Source organism: Mus musculus, chromosome 15, assembly GCF_000001635.26.
Source record: "Mus musculus strain C57BL/6J chromosome 15, GRCm38.p6 C57BL/6J".
Taxonomy (NCBI): domain Eukaryota; kingdom Metazoa; phylum Chordata; class Mammalia; order Rodentia; family Muridae; genus Mus; species Mus musculus.
The window spans coordinates 102,443,552-102,471,194 of record NC_000081.6 but is presented as its reverse complement, the minus strand read 5'-3'; the positions used below and the strand labels follow the sequence as shown (position 1 = coordinate 102,471,194).

Sequence of the window (27,643 nt, the reverse complement as noted above, 5' to 3'; positions counted from 1 at the left end):
CAGCGCCTCCTCGTGTGTCTGCGCCAGCGCCTGACCCCCGCGGGGAGCCGCGCTCACCCGCCCCGCCAGCAAGCCGGCCATCGCCTCCCCAACCCCCCTCAACCAACAAATCCACCGCCGCCCCCCCTGCCGCGCGCGCGCCCTCCCTGACTCCTGCGCAGCCGCCACCGGGAGGGAGGGGGGAGGGGGCAGGCTCTGCGCGAGGCCTACTAGGCCGCGCCGGAGCCAGGGCCTCGCGTGAATGCCCGGGCAGGCAGAGTGAAGTAGTAGACGCTCATGCGGGTCTACGAGAGGCCGAGGCTCCAGAATAGGGCCGGAGTCCGCCAAGAAGGATGTCACGAGTGGAAGAAGAAGCTATTGCCGGCGGCGGAGCAGAAGATTTTAAGCTTACCTGGAGGCGCGAGTCGACTGAGGGGAAAAGGGGAGCGGGCGGGAAGGGGAAGGGCGGGAGGCCGGGGGCGGAACAATAGGGGCGGGCGGGAAGGCGAGGGGGGCCCCGCTAGCGGGCGGAGGAGGGGGGGGTGAGGAGGAGGAAGGGGGAGAGAGACCCCGGGGCGGGTGGAGGGCGGCGGAGGGCGGGCGGGCGGGCGGAGGGCGGGCGGGCGGGAGAGGGCGCAGGCTGCGGCTGCTCCGGCTGCTGCCTCTGCTGGTCTGGGAGGGGGACGGGGCGGAGCGGGCCGCTTTCAACCCCGCGCACCCTTCGACCCCGGAAGCGCTAACCGCCCCGGGGGCCGGCGAGTCGACTGCGTCGTCCACACTTTCCCCACGCAATGCGGACCGCCTTCCCGGAGCCTAGAGCGGCTCCTTGGACAGCGTCGGCACCAGCGAGACGGCCAGTAACCAGCGGCGAGGTCTGAGATAGAGCGGCAGCGCAGAGGCGCGGAGGATACCAGTGGCCTCTAGCGGAAGAACTGGAAAGCTCAGGCCTAAATACGAAGAGGTGGCCAATGCTTTGGGATCAAGATAGGAGGGAGGGAAAGGAAAATAACAGTTGTCTAAAATAAAAAACGAATGGCCAGACTGAAAGTGTCAGGCAAACTGCTTACTCTAAAAATAATCCACTTTAGTGAGTGCAGAAGAAATGAAAACATCATTATTTTGCAGCCCAGATACTGAATCAGGCAATAATAATTATAATAAAGAATTAAAACGTAAAAGAATGTTCTTAAATCAGACGGTGGTGGTACCCAACTTGATTCCAACACTGGAAAGGCAGAGTCAGGAAGATCTCTGAGTTCGAGTCCACCCTGGTCTACAGAGTGAGTTCCAGGACAGACAGGGCTTTTTAGAAATCAAAAGAAAGAAAGAAAAGAAAAAAAAAAAGAAAGAAAGAAAAGTAACTTTAAAACTTCACTGTATTAGGACAACATTGATCATGTGAATATCTCACTATTATATAAGAAGTACTGTATAATCTAGAATTCCTGCCCAAATTGGTTAATCTTTTTATTAAGTCTAATTATCCATTTATAGGAACGAAAGAACAAGTTAAACATCAGTACAAGAAGGTACTCTGTGGCCAAGCACAGTGTGTGATACAAGCTGATACCATTGGGGAACTTAAGGATGACAAAGGTGAACCTCAGGCCACCTTGGACTGTAGAGCAACGCTGCTTTATTGTTGCCTGTTGCTCCTTAAAAAAAAAAAAAAAAAAAAAAAAAAAAGACATCTTGAAAACACAGAATTTTGTACACAACACAAGACAACTATCCTGGTGTCTTTAAAAAGGCAATAAACCTTTTTTTAAACGGTTTGTATGTGTGTATACAAACTGAGTGTGTGTGTGTGTGTACTTACACCACAGCAGGCAGGAAGAAGTCAAAGGAGGATTTTCAGGAGGAGTCAGTTTTCTCCTTCAACCAAGCGGGTCCTGAAGATCGGACTCAGGACATCAGGCGTGATGGCAAACGCCCTTTCCATCGCACTGGCTGTTAGGACTGGGACGATGTCTCAATAGTTCTCCAACTGTTCTCCCAGAGATTCAGTGTTCAATCACCAGTACCGACATAGGATCTCACAGTTCCATGGGATACAACACCCTCTTCTGGATTCCACAGGCACTTGCACACAAGTGGTGCACATATATACATGGCAGGTAAAACCCATACAAAATAAATAGGTACATCTGTAAGGAGTCCGAGGCACATGCAGGTAAAAGGCAGGCAGATCTTTTGAAGTCAGCCTGATCTACATGGCAAGTTTCAGGACACTGAGAGCTACATAGTGAGATTCACTCTCAAAAATCAAACAAAAACAACTTGTTCTTACAAAGGAGCCAAGTTCAGTTCCCTGTAGATGGGTTCACAATTCCCTGAAGATTCAACTCCAAAGATCTGATGCCCTCTTCTGGCTTGCTAGGGTGCTTACACCCTCGGGTGCACATAACTATCCTACAGATACACATATGCATAAATTTTGTTGTTGTTGTTGTTGTTGTTTCTTAAGACAGGGTTTCTATGGGGAGCCCTGGCTGTACTCACTCAAAGATCCAATTGCCTCTGCCTCCCAAATGCTGAGATCAAAGGTGTGTGCCACCACCGCCTAGAAAAAAGAAATTCATTTTCCTCTCTTTTCTGTACACAGGTGTTTTTGCCTATTGTGTATGCAGTACTTGTTGTGGTTTTACTATCAGTCAAATGGAGCCAAGTGACTCCAAATGTCTTTCTTTCCACCACCCAAATGAGGAGCTAATATTGGGAATGCAAAATAAAATCCTCATTTGACACCATTTGGTGCCAGGTGTCACTGTACACACTTTTAATCCCAGCACTAAGGAGGCAGAGGCAAGTGGATTTCTTGAGTTCAAGACCAGCTTTGTCTTGGACAGGGCTCTATAGAGAACCTGTCTCAAAAAAAAAAAGAAAGAAAGAAAGAAAGAGAGATAAAGAGAGGAAGAAAGAAAGAAAAACCAACAAACAAAACCTTATCATTTGGCCAAAGGTAAAGGGTAAAGGGTGGAAAGGAAGTAGGGAAAACCCCAGGAAAAAAAAGCCAATTAAGGAACAAGTTTACTGGACTGGCAAGATGGCTCAGCAGGTAAGAGTGCTGACTGCCCTTCCAAAGGTCCTGAGTTCAAATCCCAGCAATGACATGGTGACTCACAACTGCCCTTAATGAGACCTGATGCCCTCTTCTGGTGTGTCTGAAGACAGCTTCAGTGTACTTATTTAAATAAATCTTTGAGCAGGATTGAGCAGGGACTGAGCGAGTTAGATAACCAGAGCGAGTGGGGTTGACTAGAACAAGCAGAGGTCCTAAATACAATTCCCAACAACCAAATGAAAGCTCACAAGCATCTGTACAGCTACAGTGTACTCATAAACATAAAATAAATAAAACTTTAAAAACAAAAACAAGTTTACTGTCAGATCTAAGCTGAAAGTTTAACCTAAAGATTTTGCAGGTGGGCCAGTAAAAACAGTGGGGCTCCCAACAGCTAGAATGCTATCCACTTTCCATGAGGTCACACATATGGCATCAGGCAAAAAATAAAAATCAAGGAGTTTTATTAAGGCTGACCAAGAGTTACAGTCAACACTGAGACAGTGAAGTCCTGTGGGTGGGTTAAGAACCTTGAGCACAGGGCTGGTGAGATGGCTCAGTGGGTAAGAGCACCCGAATGCTCTTCCGAAGGTCCAGAGTTCAAATCCCAGCAACCACATGGTGGCTCACAACCATCTGCAACAAGATCTGACTCCCTCTTCTGGAGTGTCTGAAGACAGCTACAGTGTACTTACATATATTAATAATAAATAAATCTTAAAAAAAAAAAAAAAGAACCTTGAGCACACAAGGTCCTGGGTGAAATCCCAGACACAAAGCAGGGAGAGAGGGTTGGCAATAGGTTCAATTGTCAAGCCTGAAGACCTGAGTTCAACAAGAGTTCAGCTGAGTTCCCTTGAGACTAACTACCACTTATTATCCTGATTGCCACACTTGGACCCTGGCGTGTGCCCGCACATATACAAATAAAATACAATGTAATACAATGTAAGGAGACAGATGGGCTGAAGAAACCGTTCAGTGGTTAAAAGCACTGGCTGCTCTTCCAGAGGACCTAGTTTACATTCCCAGCACCCACACACTTGCTCACAATCACCTGTTTTTCTACAGTCCTAGAGGATCAGACTCCCTCTTTTGGACTCTGTGAACACCAAGCATGCATACAGTGCACAGAAATACATCCAGGCAAAACATTTTATGTAGTAGTGCTCTATCAAATAAGTAAGTTTGTTAGTTAGTTTGTTTGTTTGTTTTAATTATTTATTTTATGTATGTGAGTTACACTGTAGCTGTCTTCAAACACACCAGAAGAGGGCACTGGATTCCCTAAAGATGGTTGTAAGCCACCATGTGGTTGCTGGAAATTGAACTCAGGACTTCTGCCTCTGGAAGAGCAGTCAGTGCTCTTAATCCCTGAGCCATCTCTCTAGCCCAAGTTTGTTTTTTTTGTTTTTTTTTTAAAGAGCACTTATTAATATTGCAGAGGACCCAGTTTCTGTTCCCAGCACTCACATCAGGCAGCTGACAAGTCACCTGTAACTCAGTCCTAAGACATCAAAGTGCATCTGGTCTTCGTGGTCTTATGTGCTTGCATACAAGTATTACACATAAACTCACGTAGACATATAAATTTTATTTTTTTCCTGAGACTGGTTGTCTCCAACTCTAACCCTGGAATCACTCTGTAGACTCGGGCTGGCCTCAAAATCCCTTGTGTTGGGACTAAAGACATGCACCACCACTGTCCAGCACAAAATATATCTTTAAAATGAGGAAGATAAGGGGAGAGAGAGAAGAATCTAATAGCAATATCTGACTATGGATCAAGAAATTTTCCAAAGCAGAAATGGGTGAACTTGCCTAGGATCACAAAACAACATATTTATCTACAGAAAGTATTCAAAAAAAAGCCAGCAAGCTACAGATTCATTTCATTATTCATAGTCGCTAGAGCTAAACTGCCAAATTTGCATGTTTTTTAAAGATTTGATTTTCTTACATGTATATGAGTGTTTACTTATAGATGTATGTGCGACACATGCCATGTGTCTACAAGACCAGAGACTTTGCTATTGGGTTTTTATTGTTGTTGTTTGTTTGTTTTTTGTTTTTCAAGACAGGGTTTCTCTGTGTAGTCCTGGCTGTCCTGAAACTCACTCTGTAGACCAGGCTGACCTCAAAGTCAGAAATCCGCCTGACTCTGCCCCCTAAATGCTGGGATTAAAGGCATGTGCCACCAGTGCCCAGCTGCTATTGGTTTTTTTGTTTGTTTGTTTGTTTGTTTGTTTGTTTCAGACAGGATAGGGTAGCCCTGGTTGGCTTAGAATCCGTTCTGAGATCCACCTACCTCTGCCTTCAGAGTGCTAGGATTAGAGCTGGAGAGATGGCTCAGTGGTTAAGAGCAATGTCTGTTCTTCCAGAGGTCCTGAGTTCAATCCTTAGCAACCACATGGTGGCTCACAACCATCTGTAATGGGATCAGATGCCTCCTTCTGATGTGTCTGAAAACCATGACAAGTGTACTCATATGCATAAAATAAATAAAATTATAATCTTTTTTTAAAAAATCTGAGAACTATCACCTTTGGGAGTATGGACTGGTGTACAGAGGAGGGGTGGCAAACCCAATGGTTTCAGGAACCAGGCCAGTAATGGAATTGGGAGGAGCTAAGAGAGAGTACAGAAGACCCAGGGCTCATTTATACAGGGCTCAACCATTACACTTAGCCAGAACTTATATCTTTAGATATGTCAGTGCATGCCAAAGTTTCAGCTTGAAATGTAAATCATTAGGAAATGACTGGCATCTTAAAAAGACAGTGGTTCCCCCACAGTGCTCAGATATAGCCAGTGGCTCCCAATGTTTCAACTGCTGTTCACTAAAGTAGTCACTTCCACATTAAGAATATAGGGAATAGGCTAAGCAAAGTGGCTTAGAGAACCAAAAGTCCTGTAGACTAGCTAATACAGCAAGTTCCAAGACATCTAAGGAGGCCCTCTCTCAAAAACAAAACAAAAATAAAGGCAGGCGGTGATAGCTCACACTTTTAATCCCAGTATTGGGGAAGCAGAGCAGGTGAAACTCTGTAAACCTGGGGCCAGCCTGATCCACATAGTGAGTTCTAGGACAGCCAGAGTTATATAATGAAGACCTGTCTCAAAAAAAGAAACAAACAAAAAACAGGTCTGAGAATGTACCTCAGCACGTGTGCTTGCCTAACATGCTCAAAGACATAGCTTTATTCCCTGAACCAATAATACTTGGATCCTGAAAACTTGTTAGCTAGCCCACCTAGCCAGGTTCAGTTACAGGTTCAGTTAGAGATTGTTTCAAGGGAATAAGGTAGAGAGCAATAGAGGAAGACACCCAAAGTCTTACTCTGGCCTCCAAATTTGTGTGTGTGTGTGTGTGTGTGTGTGTATGTGTATGTGTATGTATACACATATATACATACACACATCTTTATGTATATAGATTTTTATATATGCAAATATATGTATTTATATAATGTATATTAGTACTCTGTAGCTATCTTCAGATATTAACAAAAGAGAGTAGCAAATCCCATTACAGATGGATTCGAGCCACTGTGCAGTTGTGCTGGGAATTGAATTCAGGGGCTCTGGAAGAGCAGTTAAGTGCTATTAAGCACTGAGCCATCTCTCTAGTCCCATATATACTAGTATACTGTATATTTATATATAATACATATTTATTTCTTCTAACATATAGATACATAAATATTTATGTCCTTTAGAAAACCCTAATACTCTAATAAAATACTTTCTAAAACTTCAAGAGCTGGGGTTGTGAGCATGTTTACCTACATACCAGGCACAAGGCCCCAGGTTCAGGCCCCAGCACTACATAAAATAAGGCAAACCAGTACACACCCATAATTCCAGCCCCGAGGAAACACAGAAAGATCAGGAAGTTGTTCATCTTGGCTACGTAGTGAGCTTGAGTTATGGACTACATAGGACCATCAAACTGGCTTGTTGTTGTTCTGTTTCTTTCTTATCGTCAAAAATTAAATCCAGGACAACATACAGGCAAGGCAAACCTTCTGCCACTGAGCCTCCTCAGTTCTGGGCACTGTGGCTTGGGTTTATCATGGCAGTACCTGGGATGCTGAGGGAAGAAGACCTTAAATTCAAGGTCAACTTGAGTTAGATACCAAGACTCTAAAAAAAAAAAGGAGGGTGGTGATGGAGAGATGTTTCTGTGGTTAAGAGCAGGGGTTGCTCTTCTAAAGGGCCTGGGTTCAATTTCCAGAGACCCATAATGATCAGTAACTCCAGTACCACAGTATCCTCTGCCCTCTTCTGGCTTTTACAGGAACTGCATGACATAAAGCACATACATACTAGACCTGTACAGACCTCTGTGTGTGTGTGTGTGTTTGTGTGTGTCTGTGTGTGTGTGTGTGTCTGTGTGTGTGTCTGTGTCTGTGTGTGTGTGGTATGTATGTATGTACCTATCTATCTATCTATCTATCTATCCATTTATCTATCTATCTTATTTATTAGATCAAGGGCAGAACCCTAAATTGCCCCCCCTTAAAGTTGATGAGCCGCCAAGGATTGAAAACCTCTGAAGCCAGCTGGGCATAGTCGGCCACTCCTTTAATCCCAGCCTTGGAATTCTGAGATCTGTGAGTTGGAAGCTAGCCTCCTCTACCTATTGAGTACAGGCTAGCCAAGGCTACATACTCAGACCCTGTCTGGAAGAAAACCTCTGTAGCAAATGAAAACATATGCAAATGGGTCCGTATCTGGGAGAGCAATGTGGATTCAGTCTGTAAAACCTGAGTTCATTCTGAAGGCTCTTCCCCTCTTAGACTAGCACAGTATCCTCTTCACTGATGCGCTGGCTCCGCACTAAACACCACACTTTAGGCTGGGGACGTAGCTCCAGATAAAGTCCGTGACTAGGAGGCACAGGTCTTGGTTCAAGCCCATAAACAACGTGTGGTGGCTGAAGCTTGTGATCCCAGCACTCCAAATGTGGAGACATAAGGATCTGTATATCAAAGTCACCATATATATATATATATATATATATATATATATATATATGTGTGTGTGTGTGTGTGTGTGTGTGTGTGTGTGTATGTGTATGTGTATATGTATATATGCATATGTATATATGCTTATGTATATGTATACACACATATATGTGTGTACATATATATACATATACACATATATATGCACACACATATATACATATATATGCATATACACACATACATATATATGCATATATTCACACACATATATGAAGCCTGGGTGATGTGAGACTCTCAGAGGAATTAAAAAAATAAAAATAAAAAAGTGACGTACTTTAAAGAGTATGACCAAGAGTAACAAAACTAGCCCAGTCAAGGTAATGGCACAGGTGAGTAGAACCTGGAAGAAGAACTTTTATTTGGACTTAGAGCCATCAAAGATAACATACTGAACTAAGGAATAAGTCGGGTCCCAAAAGAGCTCACCAAGTAAAGAGACTGCACTTTCCAGCAGCTCGACAGTTACTGAGATCCAAAAGCCCTGCCGGGAACACAGTTGCCATTAAATCACTCTCATGTGCCGCCATTACAAAAGTAGAGGTTTTTCATCACAAACTGTCACAAACCCAAGTCACAAGTGTTACAAAAGAAAGTGGAAGAAAAAAAAAAATCACATGGTGCAGATCTTAAAATGGTGCTCCCCATTTAGCTCAGAGGTCTTGCCATCTTCAAAAGACAGTTCCCCCCACTGACCTCATCAGCTACGATCAGATCAAGAAGGCCGCTTTGCTTTTGCTAGCTAGCCCTTGACAGCCGGGACAGAACAGCAGGGGAAGGCACAGGTAGGAGTGGGGCAGGGAGCAGAGGGCTAATGCCCCTCACTCCGTACGAGGATGACAGCTGAAGCTTGGTGGGAGAGTGGAGCTGGTGAGGCTGGAGGGGAGGAGGCTCCAGGCCCTGCGTTCAGTCAGAGTCACTGCTGGAAGAGGAGGAGGAAGAGGAGGAGTGCTGCAAGGGGAAAGGACACATCATCAGACCCAGATGACCTCTGGTTACCCCAAAGGCCATTTTTTTCATGCCCCACCCATCCACCCAAGTATCCAGTAAGCAGGAGTCTCGTACTGTCCTGTCCCAATAACCAACAAAATCAAGGGTTTCCTGCAGCAGGGAAGGTACAAGAATGGATTAAATTGTCCTCAACCTCAACACATTGCCTTCCAACCAAGTTTCCACACCTAGCTAGGACCAGGAAAGTGGAGCAGGGTGTGGGAGGCTGCTGCTACCTTAATCATCCCTCCTTGTTTGTTTTAAGGAATGACAAACTAGCCAGGTGGTGGCGCACGCCTTTAAACCCAGAGGCAGAGGCCGGCGGATTTCTTGAGTTCAAGGCCAACCTGGTCTACAAAGTGAGTTCCAGGACAGCCAGGGCTATACAGAGAAACCCTGTGTTGAAAAAAAAAAAAAAAAAAAAAAAAAAAAAAGAATGACAAACTAGAATCTCTCTGCACCTCAGGGAGGGTAGGAACGGCCACCGTGTGGGCCATGCTGTATTTCTAAGTCCCACTAGGGGAAAAAGTGGGGAAGATGGCAGAGACAGACAGATGGCTGGAGAAATCCCATCCCAGGATCCACACAGACATACCTCCATCAACTACCGTAAAAAAAAAAAAAATGTTTTTAGACTCTCGGGGTACTCTCCCTGGTTAGTGTCTCATTTCCTTCCCTACTCCCCACATGTCTACCTAAGACCCAGACTCAGGAACTAGAGCCCAGATCCACGGAGCAAACAAACACGGGCATAAAGTCTATTCGAAGCCTCAAGTTTCAGACTGAGGTCTTCCTGAGTCCTCAGGGGAACTCCCCCCCTCACTAATGGGTTCCTGTGGAAGGACTGTACTGGTCTTGTGAAGGAAAATCCCCTTTCACCCCAGGCTTTGCTGGAGGCTGAGTCACAGAAGGCTCGTCCAGGGAATTAACTCAGTACCAGGGAATACTGAAGGAGATAAAGAAAATCCAGGAACTAAGGGCCATATGACCACTCAGTAAACTATTATGCTTTGTCACTGTGCTTTGTCACTCTTTTGACATTTAGACAACCTCAGTGGGTGTGTCCAATTTACCAAAGGATACACCCGGGGTGGGTGAGGGAAGTTACTGGGAAAGAGTTAGGTAAAGAAGGTCGAGGGCTTTTGGCACAGAAATCCTCCCCGCACCCCTTCACTTTTCCTTGGCAGATGGGAGTGATCTGATGCCTCAATATTACTAAACTCCTTTCAGGAGGATCCCCTTACTTAAAGGAAAAACCATCTACATCTGCTAAAGCGACAAGGTTGCGGGCTACCGCTCCCACACACCATCGCCTGTGCCCACAAACCGTGAAAGTCCTTCCCCAACTCCTGATCACCCCTGGTCCCTCTGAACGGAGCTCCTTCCCCAGCCAGGCTCCAGATGACACTGACCTTCCCGTGCTTGTGATGCTTGTGCGACTTCTTATGAGCTTTCTTCATTTTCTTCCGAGTCTTCTTGTCTATCACGATTCCGGGACCCACCATGCCAGGAGCCGGAGGATTCACGGGGCACATGCCAGGAGCAGGTGGTGGGTATGGGGGAGGGTAGGGACCTGAGGGTTGGTATCCTGGACACCCTGGTTGTGGTACAGGATAAGGGGGACGACACGGAGGGAAAGCTGGGTTTCCCTGGGGAATTCCGGGAGGACAGGGGCCAGGGGGAAAGGCAGGATTGAGAGGTGGTGGACAGGCAGGATTGGAACCTCCTGGGCACACAACTTGGGGTGGATATGGATTCGGTCCTGGAAGAAGAATCCGAGAATAAAGATTAGAACTGTCCGGAACCTCTATCAACACATAATACAAATCACTACCGTTCTTAAGCCTTATGGAAAGGCAGAACTTGGTAACTAGCAGTGGTCCGGTGGCTTTGCTTTTGCTTGGGGCTGCGGGGATAGATAGAAACTTCCTGTTTCATTGCAAAATGGGCTGGGGCAGGTCAGAGGAGAGCCCCCAGGAACTTACCAGCATTAGGATTCCACATGTCGAGATGTTAGCTCAAGCCTAGGAAGTAAACCAGGCAAAGTCTGAAGGTTCCAGGAAGGGAGGAGGATTTTCGAGAACCCGAGCCCCACCCTACAGCCTCCACCCTACCAAGACTCTCACAGATAAACCTCCACTTAAAAATGGGCTGCACTCTGGAAACAGAGGCAGGTGGATCTCTGAGTTCCAGACCAGCCTGGTCGAAAAAGAGTTACAGGACAGCTAGAGCTACCCTGTGTCAAACCCAAAACAAAAGGAAATGAAAAAAAGTTCCCTGCTGGGCGTGGGGGTGCACACCTTTAATACCAGCACTTGGGAGGCAGAGGCAGGCGAATGAGGCCAGCCTGGTCTACAAAGTAAGTTCCAGGACAGCTGGAGCTATACAGAGAAACCCTGTCTCGAAATAACAAAAACAAACAAACAAACAAAAACAAAACAAAAAAAAAAGTTCCCTTTTTCTTTCCCGCATCCTCATAGCCTACTCTAGCCCAGGATTTAAATCACAGGAACTCTCTTCCCAGGGCCCCTCCCACTTTCACTATCTCACCTGGATGGAGAAGTCTCATTTCCCTCTCCCTGGAAAGGGACCGGAGGCCTTTAAGCATCCGTAGTGTGAGATGGGACCTAAACTCCCTGCTCGCCCCGGGGGCACCCCTGAAGTGAAGCTAAAATAAACAAATAAATAAAAATAAATAAATAAACAAACAAATAATCCCATCCTGAATATCAAGAAAGACACTCCAGGTCCCAAAACTCTTAGAACACACACACAACCCCCAAAGAGCAAATGGAGTTCTTAGTTCTCAGGAATAAATGGATCCCTGGCCCAGCTAAGAGGAGAGATGGAATTTGGGAGGCCAGATGCCCTGTCACCTTCCCAGATCGCCAGCCCGCTCCTGTCCTCCTTCTCAGTCTGGGTTCGCACTTCCTGGTCACTCCTATTCATTCTATACTTCCGCACCGCCCCTGTGACCTAGTTAATAATTATGTGATCACTTTGACACGATGATTGGAGAACTGACTTGTCAATCGCTGTGGTCCAACTAAACAAGGAGGAAACCGTTGCGCTGGCCGCCAGGCGGAGCCTTAGGGAGAAAACATTGCGTTGTGAAATACATACAGGTGAAATACGGAGACGCAGCGGAAATGCTCCTTAGGGCGGGACCGAGGCGGGGTCAGCTCCAAGCAAGGACCTGAGCCAACGAGATAAACTCTCACTGTTTTTTTTTGTTGTTGTTTTGCTTAAATTTTAAGATTTTTTTTTTTAATGTGTATGAGTGTTTTGCCTCAGTGTATGTGCACCAAGTGCCTGCTTGATGGGTAGACTTGTCTGTAACCTAGCATTTTGGAAATGGAGGAAGAGAATCAGAATTTAAAGACAATATTAGCTTCTTAGGGAACCCTACATAAAACCTCAGAGAGAGCTCTGTCATGATGGCACAACACCTTTAGTCCCTGAACTCAGGAGGCAGAGGCAGGTGAATCTCTGAGTTTGAAACCAGCATGGTCTGCATAGTGAGTTCCAAGACAGCCAGAGCCACACAGACCAGCCCTGTCTCTGACTCGGAAAATAACAACAAAAACAAACAAACAAAAAAAGGCCTCAGAGAACAAAAGGAGGAAGTTCTGCTGAGTCCCAGCCCTGGGCTTCAATGTTGCCAGCTGCTAGAACCACAGCCTGTGGTTCTTTTTTTGTAGAAAGATAAGAGACAGGGTTTCAATGTGTTCAGCAGATGGTGCAGTTATAGTTTCATGTCATTGTTCTGGGTAACTAAGTGAATTCATTTTTGGTTTTGATGTTTTTGAGACAATCTACCAGTATGACTTGGGTTGACTTTGGATGAAAAGCAGTCATCCCATATCTCTCTCTCTCTCTCTCTCTCTCTCTCTCTCTCTCTCTCTCGGGTGCTAGAAAAACAAAAGCAAGCCACAACTCTCAGAATTTTTTTTTTTTGGTTTTTCGAGACAGAGTTTCTCTGTATAGCCCTGGCTGTCCTGGAACTCACTTTGTAGACCAGGCTGGCCTCGAACTCAGAAATCCACCTGCCTCTGCCTCCCGAGTGCTAGGGTTAAAGGTGTGGGCCACCAAGCCCAGCTAACCCCAGCACTTTGCAGATAGGGCTTACAGGATCCTGAGTTCAAGGTCACCCTTGGCAACACAGAGAGTTTTAGGTCATCCTGCGCTACATGAGACCCTGTTCATAGATAAAATGATGAATAAATCAAGGACTTTCCCACAAGCCACACAAGGCCTGGACCTTAGCTGTCTACATTCCTCTCCCCACCCTCTACACTTTTATTTTATTTTATTTTATTTTATTTTATTTTATTTTTTTTTATTTTTTTTCCAAGACAGGGTATTCTCTGTATAGCCCTGGCTGTCCTGGAACTCACTCTGTAGACCAGGCTGGCCTCGAACTCAGAAATCCTCCTGCCTCTCCCTCCCGAGGGCTGGGATTAAAGGCATGCGCCACCATGCCCGGCACTTTTATTTATTTTTGAGACAGGATCTCACACTCAGTTTAGGATGGCCTCAGCCTGCTATGTTGCCAAGATGATCTCAAACTTTTACAAATATTTACAACAATTTTTATTAGGTGTGATAACTATTCTTGGTTGTCGGGACACACCTTTTTTTTTTTCTTCTTAACCTGAAGTAGGTGAATAGATTACTTAATCTAGATTTTGAAGTGGGAAGACACACCTCTAACCTGGGCCATACCATCTGCTGGAAACCTAGATAAGGACACTGAAGAAGGACACTTTGCTCTTGGCCAGTTTGTTCTCTCCTGGAAAGGAAAGTCCATTTCTTTACCGGCATTAAAGCCTAGTTCTTTGGGAGTCCACCATGTACTGAAGACATCCAAGCACGTGGACTGTACTGGACTGTTGGACTTCCTGCTTACAGCCAGTCATTGTTGGATTTGCTGGGTTGCAGCCTGTAAATCATTCTAATAAATCCTGCTTACCTGCATCTATATCTCTGCCTATATATTTATAGATAGAAATTAATACATTAGGGTAAGATGAAAATTTATTCTTTTTTTTTTTTTTTTTTTGCTTTTTCCGAGACAGGGTTTCTCTGCGTAGCCCTGGCTGTCCTGGAACTCACTTTGTAGACCAGGCTGGCCTCGAACTCAGAAATCTGCCTGCCTCTGCCTCCAAAGTGCTGGGATTAAAGGCGTGTGCCACCACGCCTGGCTTGAAAATTTATTCTTAATGTATACATTCGGGGATGTATAAGAGTACACTGAAGCCATTTTCAGAAACACCAGGAGAGGGTAATCAGATCCCATTACAGATGGTTGTGAGCCACCGTGTGGTTGTTGGGGGTTGAACTCAGGACCTCTGGAAGAGTGGTCATTGCTCTTAACTGTTGAGCCATCTCTCCATCCCAAAATTGTATTCTTAATGTATAGAATATGAAGGAAAACATATATATTTATTTTTTTAAAGAAAGCTTTTTAAAATATATGAAATGCTTCCCAACTTTGTGGGTTACCCTTGTACAGGGACAACAATAATCTCTGTATTGTTTTAATTTAGTGTTTGTGCTGTAGAAGCAATGTAGTATATGTGCTGTTTGTCTGTCTGTTCGTCTGTATGTGCACCTGTGCATGGAGGTGCCCACAGAGGCCCGAAGAGGGCCTCGGGTACCCTAGAGCGAGAATTATGGGCATCTGTGAACTTGCTAATAGGAGCACTGGAAACTAAACCCTGGTTCCCTGAAAGAGCAGCAAGTGCTCCTAACTTAGCCCTCTCTCTCCAGCCTCTGACTTTGAAATGTTGATCCTCCCTGCCTGCCTACAGCTCCAGATCAGCTCCGGCCTCCACCTTCCCTGTGCTAGGATTACAAGGACCTGCCACACTGCTTATGCAGTGCTAGGGATGGAACCCAGGGCTTCCCGAATGTTCTGTAAGTACTATGCCAAGCGAGGTATAGCGCCACCCCCTGGTGCTCCTGGGCAACTGCTGCCTAGGTAACCTCGCTCACCTCCCTGAGTCTGGACAGATCCCCACAGTGTGAGCTTCAGCGATCTGAGTGCACTCAGGCCAATGGCTTCACTGTGGCCACTCCTCCAATGCCCAACAGGTGGTGCCACCATGTGAAAATTAGTCCTGGTGGTCCTAGAGAGATGACTTAGAGATTAAAAAGCATACACAGCTGTTCCAGAGCACTGGAGTTCAGTACTCAGCATTCATATTGAGTGGCTCCTAACTCCCCCGACTCCAGGGGTATCCAGTACCTTACCAGTGCCCCTCTGTACACCACACACACACACACACACACACACACACACACACAGACAGACAGACAGACAGACACAGAGAGAGACAGAGACAGAGAGTTTTAAAATGATATAAATAAAGTCTTCAAAAATAAATGTTGGAGCCGGGCGTGGTGGCGCACGCCTTTAATCCCAGCATTTGGGAGGCAAAGGCAGGCGGATTTCTGAGTTCGAGGCTAGCCTGGTCTACAAAGTGAGTTCCAGAACAGCCAGGGCTATACAGAGAAACCATGTCTCAAAAAAAAAAAAAAAAATGTTGATACCTGCCACAGGGGCACACACCTTTAATTCTATCACTTGAAAGAGAGAGAGAGAGCCAGGCGTGGTGGCTCACGCCTTTAATCCCAGCACTTGGGAGGCAGAGGCAGGTGGATTTTTGAGTTCGAGGCCACCCTGGTCTACAAAGTGAGTTCCAGGACAGCGAGGGCTATACAGAGAAACCCTGTCTCGAAAAACCAAAAAGAAACCCCCCCCCAAAAAAAAAAAAAAAAAAAAAAAGAAAGAGAGAGGCAGGTAGATTTCTGTGAGTTCAAGGCCAACCTGGTCTACATAGTGAGTTCCTGGCCAGCCAGAGCTACATAGTGAGACCTTGTCTAATAAGTAAGTAAATGCTAGTGTCTCAAGCATGTGCTCCAGATGCTGAGGCAAGAGGATTGTTTCGAGAGTCAGAGACTAGCCTGGGCTACATACTGCATAGCAGGTGTAAGTAAGCCAAGGCCACACAGTAAGACCCTGCCTCAAAAATAAATAAATAAATAAATAAATAAATAAATAATAAAGGGCTAGCCGGGCGTGGTGGCGCATGCCTTTAATCCCAGCACTCGGGAGGCAGAGGCAGGTGGATCTCTTGAGTTCCGAGTTCGAGGCCAGCCTGGTCTACAAAGTGAGTTCCAGGACAGCCAGGGCAATACAGAGAAACCCTGTCTCGAAAAAAACCAAAAAAAAAAAAAAATAAATAAATAAAATAAAGGGCTAAAGAGATGGCTTAGGAGCTCAGAGCAATTACTGCTCTTGCAAAGGACCTATTCCCAGCACCCACCCACATGGTGATTAACAACTGCTTGTGACTCCAGTTCCAGGAGCTTTGACATCTTCTTCTGACCTCCACAACCTCCTGCACGTATGTGGCACACACAAACTCACAAACACACGTACTATGAATAAAATAAACGGATCTTAAAGAAGTAAAAACACATTGATGAAGAGTGTGCGGGAACCTTATTTATTCTCTTTCCTGAGCATATCTACCCCATGGGTTAGAAACCCACAGAGAATGACAGCAGTAGGCATGTCGGCCACACGCATGTCGGCCTGTACAGAGAGTTCAAACAAGCTACTCATTTACATACACCTGAACAGTGTCGCCTACAGGATCGGGACTCCTAGAGCCAGGGCCTTGCTGAACACTGAGGAGACAAGAACTCTGCTGAGGCCGACAGGGGAAAACGGCAGAGGCGGGAGCTGAAAGGCAGTTCTCTGGGCAGCCCTGTGGACTCTCTGGGAAAGAGGACGCCCCGTGAGGGTAAGCCAGGGCTGCCAGGCGCTGCTGCACACACTCAGCTGTCAGCCGTGCTTCTGGGTCTGCGTCCCAGCAATCTTCCAGGAGCTCCCTCAGCCCCCGAGGGTCCTGGAGGGAGAGAGAGAAGATGGCAGGCCTGGCCAACCCCAGAGCAGACATCTCCAGTCTTCACTTCTCCCACGCACTCCGTTCCATTCTGCACGGAGTCCTTGCTAAGAGCATGTCTCACCACTCCTGACTCCGCACCCCACCTGTGGAAGGCCTCCAAGCCCCATTCCCTAAAGTCTAGACCCTTGAGTTTGTTCCCTGAGACAGACTCCTGGGATACCTTCCAACGGGTCTACCTTTTCCTCTAAGGATAATTCAGGCTGACAACTTTTGTGCTAATGGAAAGTTACTCTTCCTTCTCTTAGTCAAGCAGTGTGTCCTGCAGACAAAGCCTGGCTTCCACAGACCAATCCAATAGACACTAGTATGGTAGACATTTCAGGTAGGAGAGTGGGAGAAGGGACATCTCAGGAAACCATTTGTGAAGAGCTCTGCGTTCACTATCAGGTGACCCTTCTGACCTTGTTATACCTAGAGCTGGCTTTAATTGGTCCACAGTAGAAACAGAGCTGCATAGTACAAAATGATGGGGCACTGATTTGAACTTTGGGGTACACTATTCCTAAAGAGATACTGTCGCCGGGCAGTGGTGAAGCACACCTTTAATCCCAGCACTTGGGAGGTAAAGGCAGGTGGATTTCTGAGTTTGAGGCCAGCTTGGTCTACAGAGTGAGTTCCAGAACAGCCAGGGCTACTCAGAGAAACCCTGTCTCCAAAAACCTAAATAAATAAATAAATAAATAAATAAATAAAGAGAGAGAGAGATACTGTCAAAGGGGCTGAGGTCCATGTAAGAGAAAAGTCAGAGAGGACTTCCTGGAGGAGACGACTGAACAACAGAGTTAACTGTGGAGTAAGGGGATAGGAATAAAAAGGCTCCACAGGGTGGTATGTGGGTGGAACCAACTGTGTGACACTTGTAGAAGAAAAGGTAAACTGAGGCTCAGGATAGGAGGAGAAGGTCTGGTTGTGGCAGAGAAGTCCTTGAAATCCAAACTCAGCCCTGACTCCCGGTCCCCAGCTGGCAAGCCTATGGCTTCTTACTGTGGCAGAGCAGCTCCAAGTGGATGGGATGTTGGGGCGCTTCCTCTCCTCCACTGCCAGGGCCCAGAGCTCACAGGCACTGGGATTGCTGCCCAGTTCTGCCTCATAAGCCAATTGGAAAGGTGGTGGTCTGTGGTCTGGGAAAGGTATAGACATAGACTGTTAACCTACCCTGGCGAGGGGGCTCCCAGGTGATAAAACTAGGGGAGATCATAGCCTTCTGGAATAGAAGGCACGTGAGCCTTTGTTAGGTGGGACACTATGGGTAGACTTTACCAGGCCTCAAATCGGAACAGCGGCTCAGGATCTCCCACAGTAGTAGCGCCAGAGAGTAAACATCCGCTCTCTGGAGAGCTGTACCCCAGTCCTGCAAGTCTAGAGTCTTGTCCAAGAGCTCTGGAGCCATGTACCGCTGGGTGCCAGCCTGGAGAAGATGTGGAGTGCCAGGAGTCACCTCTATGGCAACCTGTCTTGCAGCTCTGGTCCACAAATTCCCCAATTACAGCAATGCTCTGTCTACTAGCAAAGCCGCACCGTTGCCACAGCAAAAGTTGTACTGTCATCAGAGCCACCGTCACCACAGGTCTCACACTTATCAAAAACACTCACCTCCAAAATGGCAGCGGGGCCTCGGGGTTGAGTAGGGGCCAAGGCAGGGGGCTGAGCAAGACCAGGGAGTACCAAGGCAAGGCCCAGGTCCCCGATGGCGCATGACCTATCTTCCCGAATGAGCACATTCTGGCTGCTCAGGTCTCGGTGGGCGATACCTGGTTTGTACTGGCCTGCGGACACAGGTCATGTGGTTCTCCTTGGTGCAGTCCTTCTCCCATAAGCGGAGAGAGAACTGGGCCTGCACGCATCGGGTGCGGCTACTGACTCCTCCCTCCCTGTTGCCGGATACTCACCATCCTGCCAACGCTCCTCGTGGAGAAAAGCCAAGCCCTCTGCCAGGGACAGAGCCATCCTCAAGGAACTTCCCCAGTCGCTCGTGTACTGAGTCAAGTAGTGGCATAAGGAGCCCTTGAGAAAAGCAGAGAGGAGCAGGGTGCACAGAGCTCAGGAGGTTCATTCCAGGAAGCAGAGAGCTACTGACAGACCCCCCCACACACACCCCAGCCCGCACCTCCCCAGCAGACAGAGACACCCTGACAGAACCAGGTCAAGACACTACAGACGGTGGAAGCATGAGAATATGCAGCAAAGTGACAGCAAAAAATAGTAACTCTGGTTGGGCGTGGTACAGCGTGTCTGCCACCCCGGCACTTGAGAAATGGAAGGAATGGGGATCAAGAACATGCCAGTCTGCACGTGCGCGCGCACATACACACACGTTATAATTTTAGCCAGACATAGTAGCACATGGATGTAACCTCAGCACTCAAGAGGCTGAAGCAGGAAGCACCTACATTTAAGGTCTGAGATGAGGGGAGGGGCGCGCGGGGGGTGGATTAGTAGTTTATTTCAGTGGTACGGGGTACTTTGCTGTGACCCAGGTCCTTAGAACAGGGTCTCCGATAGACCTCATGAGGACCCCATGGTGACGGCATTCTGATTACCCTGATTTTTGTAGGTCTTTTATTCTTTCTTTTTTTTTTCCCCTCTCCTTTATTTTTAAAAAAAAAAAAAGTACACTTATTTATTTGTGTGGGGGTATGTGGGTCCCCACACACTACATGGCACCTGTGGAGGTCAAAACACAACTTGCTAGAGTTGGTTTTCTCCTTTCACCTTCTGGGCTCCAGGGACTGCCTCAGGCCGTCATGTGGAAGCTTCACAGAAGGACCTTTGCCCATGACATTGCTGGCCCTTTTTCTCCTTCCCTTCCACCTTCTTTTAGGCAGGATCTCACTGGTTTGTATGCCACCGTAGCTGACGTGGAAGACTGCTTTCATGGTTGCAGTGATTCTCCTGCCTCTACCTCCCAGTGCCAGCAGCACAGGCACAAGCTACCTCGGGGGCTGGAGGTGGAGCTTTAGCAAATGCTGAGTAAGCTTTCTTGAGGTCGGACAATGGAGTTGTAATCCAAGTAAATCCAAGCAATCTGACTAAGAGTCGCTGTCACACGCTGACTCAGAGGACCCAAGACAAAAGTGGTCAAGGACCTCTGTCCCTCCAACCACCTGACCTGGGCTAACAGGCCTGCGTAGATACAGATGGGTGGAGCCAAAGGAGGAGGGGCAACTGGGAATAGGCTATTCATGAACATACTGAACACCCTTAGTTTGCCACAGTTGTACCCAGGCAGCACTGTGTCTCAGGAGGAGGAGAGCATGATAGAAGTAGAGAACTGAATGAATGCCACAATATGAAAATGAACTGGGCTGGAGAGATGGCTCAGTGGTTAAGAGCACAGACTGTTCTTCCAGAGGTCCTGAGTTCAATTCCCAGCAACCACATGGTGGCTCACAACCATCTGTAATGGCATCTGACGCCCTCTTCTGGTGTGTCTGAAGACAGCTACAGTGTACACATATAAATAAAAATAGATAAATAAATTGCAGTATAGGAAGGAAGGAAAGAAGGAAGGAAGGAAAAAAGAAAGGAAGGAAGAAAGAAGAGAGAAAGAAAGAAAGAAGAAAGAGATAAAGAAAGAACCTGGCCTTCTTTTTTTTTGTTGTTTTTTCCGAGACAGGGTTTCTCTGTATAGCAGAGGCAGAGGCAGAGGCAGGTGGATCTTTGCAAGGCGTACCTGGTCTACAGAGTGAGTTTCAGAATAGCCAGGGCTACTTAGAGAGGCCCTGTCTCCAACAAACAAACACAATTAATGTACTTTGGGCTAGAGAAGTGAGTCAGTGCTCAGTGGCACACTGCTCTTTTAGTGGGTCAGAGTTGAACTCTCAGGACCCACATAAGCAATACACTGCCTCTAACTCCAGCTGCAGGGGATCTGATGCCTTTAATCTGAGAGCACCCACATCTATGTGCACATGCCCACAAAGAGAAAGGAGCACAATCCATAAATAAAAATAAACTTAAAAAAAAAATTAAGCCGGTCGTGGTGGCACATGCCTTTAATCCCAGCACTCCGGAGGCAAAGGCAGGCGGATTTCTGAGTTCGAGGCCAGCCTGGTCTACAAAGTGAGTTCCAGGACGGCCAGGGCTATACAGAGAAACCCTGTCTCAAAGAACAAAACAAAACAAAAAACCTAAATATGGGTATTGTTTCTTTGTGTGTGAATGTGTGTTGCAGGTGCCAATGGAGACCAGAAGAGGCCATTGCATCCCCTGGAGATGGAGTTACAGGCAATTGTGACAGCTGGCATAGGTGCTGGGAGCTTGGGTCCTCTGAAAGGGTAGCCAGTGCTCTTAACTCCTGAACCATGACTCCTGTCCCAAATCTGGCTTCTTAAAACTTATTTCTGAGAACTGAACTCGGGCCCTCATGCACAAAAGGCACTTTATTGGCTAAGATATATCCCCAGGCCGGAAAGTTGTTTTTCAATTGACCCAAGAAGAATGTGGTCAAAAAAGGAAGTTTCCAGAACTCGGGATCTCAGCAATGAAGGAGTTGTAAAGGTTGGTAAAGCCTGGGAAAGAGCCACCGCATTTAGGCAAGTTAGGAGCTGCAGCAATCAGGGCAAAGGCGCCAGGCAGAGTTCCTTCAAAGGAACAGATGGTGCTGACACTGGATAAACAGGAGATAGCCGCAGATCTGCGAAGAGCCAGACTCTCCAGTCACAGAGCCTGAGCAAACGAGACTCCCTTTCTTCTCTATGGATACAATGTCTACCTCGTAGTATCCTTCTAAAGATTAAGTATGGGAATGTGTTCAAAGTGCCTAGAGTCCCACCCCAGTCTTCAGCAGCTCTGCTCCATATGGCCCCACTTCTGCCTATGTTTTCTTCTTCACTCTTATTTTCTTTTGTTTTGGGGGTTTTGGTTTGTGTTGGATAGGGTCTTACTTTGTAACCTTGGCTGGTTTTGAACTCACATAGATATGCCTGCCTCTGCCTCCCTAATGCTGGGGTCTAGGGAGCATCCGCTGCACTCAGGCCTGTTTTATTTCTTCGAGTCAGGATCATATGTAGCCCAGGCTAGCCTGGAATTCACCTCAGTCCTCTCACTTCAGCCTCCCAAGTACGAGGATTATAGTCAAGTCCTACTACCCAGCTTTCCTCCTTTTCACGTTGTTACCTTTTCACATTGTTAATCTCTCACCTCAGGTTACATACATCTTTTCTTTTTATTAAAACTAGGAGAAATGGCTCAGGAGTTATACTGTCTGCTCTTCTAGGGGACTAAAGTTTAATTCCCAGTACTCACATCACAGCTACGTTGAGAGCCCCAGGAGTGTTAATATCCTCTCCTGACTTCCATGGGCACCTAGCATGCCACAGTGCACAGACATACGTACAGGTGAAACACCTATACACATTTTTAAAATTATTACTGGAGGGGAAGTCTTTGGGAGGCCATACCAGAATGGATTGTGGTGGTCAGAAAACAACTGTAATGGCTGGTTTTGTATGTCAACTTGGCACAAGCTGGAGTTATCACAAAGAAAGGAGACTCCCTTGAGGAAATGCCTCCATGAGATCCAACTATAAGGCATTTTCTCAATTAGTGATCAAGGGTGGGAGGGCCCATTGTGGGTGGTAGTCTTGGGTTCTATAAGAAAGCAAGCTGAGTGAGCCAGGGGAAGCAAGCCAGTAAGTAACATCCCTCCATGGCCTCAGCATCAGCTCCTGCTTCCCGACCTGTTTGAGCTACAGACTTCCTTTGGTGATGAATGGCAGTGTGGAATTTTGTAAGCTGAATAAACCCATCCCCCGCAACCCCCAACTTGCTATTTGGTCATGATGTTTGTGTAGGAATAGAAACCCTGACTAAAGCCAGGCATGGTGGCGCACGCCTCTAATCCCAGCACTCAGGAGGCAGAGGCAGGAGAATTTCTGAGTTCGAGGCCAGTCTGGTCTACAAAGTGAGTTCCAGGACAGCCAGAGCTACACAGAGAAGCCCAAAAAAAAAAAAAAAAAAAAAAAGAAAAAAGAAAAGAAAAAGAAAAAGAAAAGAAAAGAAAAGAAAAGAAAAGAAAAGAAAAGAAAAGAAAAAGAAACCCTGTCTAAGACAACAACTTTGTAGAGTTCTCTCCTTCTACCTTGACTGGGGTTCTGGGGACTGAACTCGGGTCCCCAAGGCTTGCACAATAAGTAGGCATCTCGACAGCCCCTCAGGTTGAATCTATCATCTGTTCCCAGTGTCCTGTCCTTCAGCACACTTGACATTTGCAACTTCCTTTTGTGTTGATCCCTTTCTATGACCCGTTAGTCTATGACACCTGCAAACCTAGGCACCCTGTGTGCTTTTCTCAGCATCTAGAAGTGCCTGCCACATAGTTTATAAATATTGGTTAAGTGAACTCATGAATGAGTTTAGAGAGCTACTCCTGGATATGTATTTAACAATGGCTCTCTTCTAGACAGGCAGGAGTGGAACATGCCTTTAATCCCAGTGCTTGGGAGGCAGAGGCAGGCAGATCTCTCTGTGTTCAAGGTCAGCCTGGTCTACAGAACAAGTTCTAAGAGAGCCAAGGCTACACTGAGAAACTGTTTCAAAAAGAAAAAGAATATATATATATATATTCATTCTAAGGAAAGTATGAGGCAGGAGAACAGGCATGAGGGAGTGAGTGAGGCTCCACTGCCACATAGCACCCCATAGGTGTAGTGCAGAGTAGTACAGACGACAGATGTTGCTTGGTGCTCACCTTAGGGTACAGTTCCAGTACCAGCAAAGGCCCAGAGGGCAGAGGGCCAGGGCCTCCCTGGCCAGCAGTGATAAAGCGAACGATATGGTCATGCTGTAGGCCTAGCAGCTGGTACACAGCCCTCTCAGCTCGGAACTGGGCCACAGCCCTTGGGGGGAAGGCCTTGATGGCTACCATCTCACCCTGAAGCCTCCCGGCCCAGACGACTGCATGACCTCCTTCCTGGATTACCTAGTAGAGAGGCTGCGTTGAGTGTGGGCCTCAGAGCTAGCGCCAGGGCCAGGCTTCCTCCCCAGCAGAACCTCCAGGAGTGCCACAGAAGCCCACCCTCCTCCCACCGATGGAGCACCTGGGAGAAACGCAGCTCGGCCAGCTCTGGCAGTTCCTCACTGCAGTCTCCGCCTGAGCCGGGCTCTGGGTCTGACCCACCTTGCACTCTGCAGGCCTTTCGTTGTAGCAGGGCTGAAGTAGAGAAGAGCCTTAGGGTAGGTAGGGTGCACTGGACCGAGACAGACAAGGGAGCTATGTGGGAAGAGGGCATCTTGCAAGGAAATGTGGAGCTTCAAAAGAAAATGGGGGATCAGCAGAGCCTGGAGGAGGCTTCAACCTTTGGGGAAGTGCCTTGCTCTCATGGGGGGGGGGGGGGCGGGGAAAGGGAGGGAGGGATGGGAGAGATTAGTACCCAAGATGATGCTACTCAGCAACAACACGAGAAACATTCCCAGGAGCAGCAGTGCCATCCAGACGGGCCCACCTGGACAGCAAGGGAAGAAGGCGTGTGGGTGAGCACTGAACCTCTCCCCTCTTCAAAGAGATTGCTTTCCAAACCACCCCCATGCTGGTCACAAGCCCCCTTATCACCCAGTCACCAGGGCAACCAACTTCCCAAGGCCAAGAGGAGGGAAAGTTTGGGCGGGGGTGGGGTGGGGTGAGAACTGGCCCGGTTCTCACTCTGACCTATGCTTCTGCCCACTGTGGGCTCTAGTACCCTGGGGAAGGCAACTACCTGGGGTAGCCTGGGGCTCCTGGGGGCCAGGAGCCCCTTGGTTTCCCGAAGGAGGCAGATGGCTGTAATTGGCATTGCAGAAGTCAGTGCCACAGGAACACGTGAAGAGTGTGGAGCTGGGGTTCGGGTGGGCTCTGGGGACTGGGTCACAGTGGAGGGACTCACAGCCTGGCTCATCACTGTCTCGGCATCCTGAAGGGGTGGGATTAGGGGAAGGAGGAAAAGGAGAGAGAGTTCAATGAAGTTTGGGGACAGAGAACAAATCCCTTCTCTATCAAAGGCATCTGACATGCCTGTCTTCCCTCTACACATTCCACTTCTCCCCTTTCTTTTGGCTGCCTCCCTTAACCTAGACACACCTCTACCCTAGATTCTCCCCTATCCTAGACTCTCCCGTGCCCTATACTCTCCCCTGCCCTAGTCTCTCCCCTGCCCTAGCTCTTGTCCACCGTGTACTTGGTCATTCACCTTGCATCTCCACTTGTGCCCGGCCATGGGTAAGATTCCAGATCCCAAAGCAGCAATGGCTGTAGAGGCAGCGGATACCCTTGGGGGGGCCTGGTCCTGCATCTACCATTTCCCCCAGTGTCTTTGTGCTTCCCCGCACTCCAGGAGCCTCAAAGAACACACAGGTCCTCCTGTTTGGGGATACTGAAGTCCAAGGTGAAGAAAGGGGAGTCAAGGCAAGGACAAATAACAGCCAAAGATAGACAAAACATGATGTCCAGATCCCAGGTCAGTACAGCAGAAGCACAGGACTCTGGCTCAGCAGAGGCCTGAGTTCTGAACCCCGCCATGGGGACATGTGGCTCTGCCTTTCCTATTCACTCATCCAACCCACTGGCCTCCTTCAAGTGGGTGGCTGCTGCTTCAAGTACACCTTTTCCCTTACTGAGTGGTGTAAAGACCCCGCCCCGCTCTGTAGACTCTTACCTTGTGCTGCCGCAGGAAGCAGTGTCCAAAGCCCCAGTGTCCCCAGCATCCTGCAAAAGGATGCCAGCTGGACAGCATAAACCAGCAAAAACCAGCACAGCTACCTCAGCCAAGGCTTCCTACAAATACAGGGCACTGTGGGGCTTCCAAGCCTTCAATCCCCAACTCCGCCCCGCTCTGTCCTATCCCGGTCTCTGTGGGGGAGAAGGCTGCTGTGGGGGAGAGGTGGGTGTGAGGGAAACAGGCAGAGAAAGGGAGGAGCAGAGAATCAATCTTTTCTTCAGCTACCTCCTCTTTTTCTCCTCGGAGAGGGGAGGAAGGGACCTTGGCTGTCCAGCTGAGAACCCTGTGATAATTGACTACGAAATCTCTACCCCTACTGACCTTGGAAGAAGGTGCTGGACCTTCTGCCCTTTTTCAGAAAGATGTCAAACATTTAGGGCGCTCAGCTCTGTCCAAGATGGTTCCCATGGATGGAGAACTCAGATCTGTAGCATCCTGAACAGAGAAGACTCACAGATCAACTAAAGTTGATCTCATTTTTTTTTCTTTTCTTTTTTTTTTTTTTTTTTTTTTTTTTCAAGACAGGGTTTCTCTGTGTAGTCCTGGCTGTACTGGAACTCACTCTGTAGACCAGGCTGGCCTCGAACTCAGAAATCTGCCTGCCTCTGCCTCCCAAATGCTGGGATTAAAGGCGTGCGCCACCACCGCCCAGCTGATCTCATTTTTCAAACTCAAAAAATCAGAAAGGATATGAAAATTTTCAGAGTAGGCCTGGTGAGATGGTGCTGTGATCAAAAGCACTTGGAACTCTTGTGGAAGAACCAGGTTTGGTTCACTCACATGGCAGCTCACAACTCCAGTTCCAAAAGATTTGACATCCTCTTCTGGCTCCCATGGGTACCGGGCATGCATATGGTGTGCAGACATACATGCAGTCAAACACCCAAGCAAATAAAATAACAGCACGTGCACCTAACAACTCCTAACGGCTGAGCCATCTCTCCAGACATCCAAAATAAATAAACCTTTAGAAAGAGAAAAATGTTGGAAGTGGTTAGAATTCCAGCACTCAAGAGGCAGAGGAAGGCAGATCTCTGTGAGTGTGAGGCCAGCCTGGTCTACATAGTTCCTGGACAGCCAGAGCTACATAGTGAGACTCTTGTCTCAAGAACTAAAAACCTCAAAAACAAAACAACAACAACAAAAAAAAAACCAACTTGGGATGGAGAGATGGCTCAGCAGTTAAGAGCACTGACTGCTCTTCTGAAGGTCGTGAGTTCAAATTCCAGCAACCACATGATAGCTCACAATCATCAGTAATGAGATCTGACTCCCTCTTCTGGGGTGTCTGAAAACAGCTACAGTGTTACTCACGTATAATAAATAAATAAATCTTTAAAACAATAACAACAACAACTCAAAACTAGCTTAAAAAAAAAAAAGGAGCCGGGCATGGTGGCACACACCTTTAATCCTAGCACTCAGGAGGCAGAGGCAGGCAGATTTCTGAGTTCGAGGCCAGCCTGGTCTACAAAGTGAGTTCCAGAACAGCCAGGGCTACACAGAGAAACCCTGTCTCGAAAAAACAAAACAAAACAAAAGGTAAAGGGGCTGGAGAGATGGCTCAGTGGTTAAGAGCACTGACTGCTCTTCTAGAGGTTCAATTCCCAGCAACCACATGTTTGGCTCACAACCATCTATAATGTGATCTGATGCCTTCTTCTGGTGTGTCTGAACACAATGACAATGTACTAACATAAAATAAATAAAATCTTTTAAAAAATTAAAGTAAAATGATTAGATTGGTAATGTGTTGTATATTTTGCCATAAGAAAGAAAGAAGACAGCATGGTAACAGGAACTGCCTAGAGTCTACAGAGAGCTCTTGTACAAACAGTACAAAGCCCGCATACATGCACTCACTTCTGACACTGAGGAAACTACCACCATCGAGAGGATATCTTTTAT

At 47.3% G+C, this 27,643-nt stretch overlaps 3 protein-coding genes, 1 long non-coding RNA gene and 1 pseudogene across 56 annotated transcripts in view; 1 reads left to right on the top strand and 4 right to left on the bottom strand.

Moving 5' to 3' along the window:
- Pcbp2 (poly(rC) binding protein 2) overlaps positions 1-745 on the bottom strand; it is a 29,619-nt gene extending 28,874 nt beyond the window's left edge. For 17 of the 50 annotated variants that reach the window (XM_006520582.4, XM_017316497.2, XM_006520583.4 and 14 more), the window contains exon 1: positions 392-483. The gene's annotated coding sequence lies outside the window, so the exon portion shown is untranslated. Of the gene's footprint in view, positions 1-57; positions 86-391 lie in introns of those variants that run through there. The other 33 variants (NM_001374771.1, XM_030248405.1, XM_030248406.1 and 30 more) reach the window with 16 other exon arrangements.
- Positions 699-1,754, top strand: Gm36331. Its single transcript, XR_384469.3, has 2 exons — positions 699-940; positions 1,474-1,754. It is a non-coding gene; the product is annotated as a predicted gene, 36331 (long non-coding RNA).
- Positions 1,755-8,388: 6,634 nt separating this feature from the next.
- On the bottom strand, positions 8,389-12,025 carry Prr13 (proline rich 13). 2 transcript variants are annotated; one of them, NM_025385.3, is made up of 5 exons: positions 11,940-12,025; positions 11,614-11,731; positions 11,049-11,087; positions 10,476-10,825; positions 8,389-9,024 (listed from the first exon to the last, which is right to left on the bottom strand). In NM_025385.3, exons 3-5 carry the CDS (start codon positions 11,065-11,067, stop codon positions 8,980-8,982), a joined length of 414 nt encoding a protein of 137 aa, NP_079661.1. In that variant the 5' UTR covers positions 11,068-11,087; positions 11,614-11,731; positions 11,940-12,025; the 3' UTR covers positions 8,389-8,979. The 2 variants fall into 2 exon arrangements, with proteins under 2 accessions (NP_079661.1, NP_001164382.1); NM_001170911.1 differs by lacking the exon at positions 11,614-11,731.
- Positions 12,026-14,533: 2,508 nt separating this feature from the next.
- Positions 14,534-14,632, bottom strand: Gm24128 (annotated as a pseudogene).
- A 1,922-nt stretch (positions 14,633-16,554) lies between these two features.
- Amhr2 (anti-Mullerian hormone type 2 receptor) lies at positions 16,555-26,193 on the bottom strand. Of its 3 annotated transcripts, NM_001356575.1 has the most exons (12): positions 26,057-26,193; positions 25,673-25,791; positions 25,208-25,390; positions 24,740-24,931; positions 24,416-24,487; positions 24,083-24,195; positions 23,734-23,964; positions 18,932-19,046; positions 18,636-18,808; positions 18,303-18,450; positions 18,027-18,163; positions 16,556-16,982 (listed from the first exon to the last, which is right to left on the bottom strand). In NM_001356575.1, exons 2-12 carry the CDS (start codon positions 25,719-25,721, stop codon positions 16,689-16,691), a joined length of 1,707 nt encoding a protein of 568 aa, NP_001343504.1. In that variant the 5' UTR covers positions 25,722-25,791; positions 26,057-26,193; the 3' UTR covers positions 16,556-16,688. The 3 variants fall into 3 exon arrangements, with proteins under 3 accessions (XP_006520357.1, NP_001343504.1, NP_653130.2); NM_144547.2 differs by lacking the exon at positions 26,057-26,193 and having other exon boundaries at positions 25,673-25,828; XM_006520294.4 differs by lacking the exons at positions 18,027-18,163; positions 18,303-18,450; positions 26,057-26,193 and having other exon boundaries at positions 16,555-16,982; positions 25,673-25,975.
- Between the last annotated feature and the right edge of the window lie 1,450 nt (positions 26,194-27,643).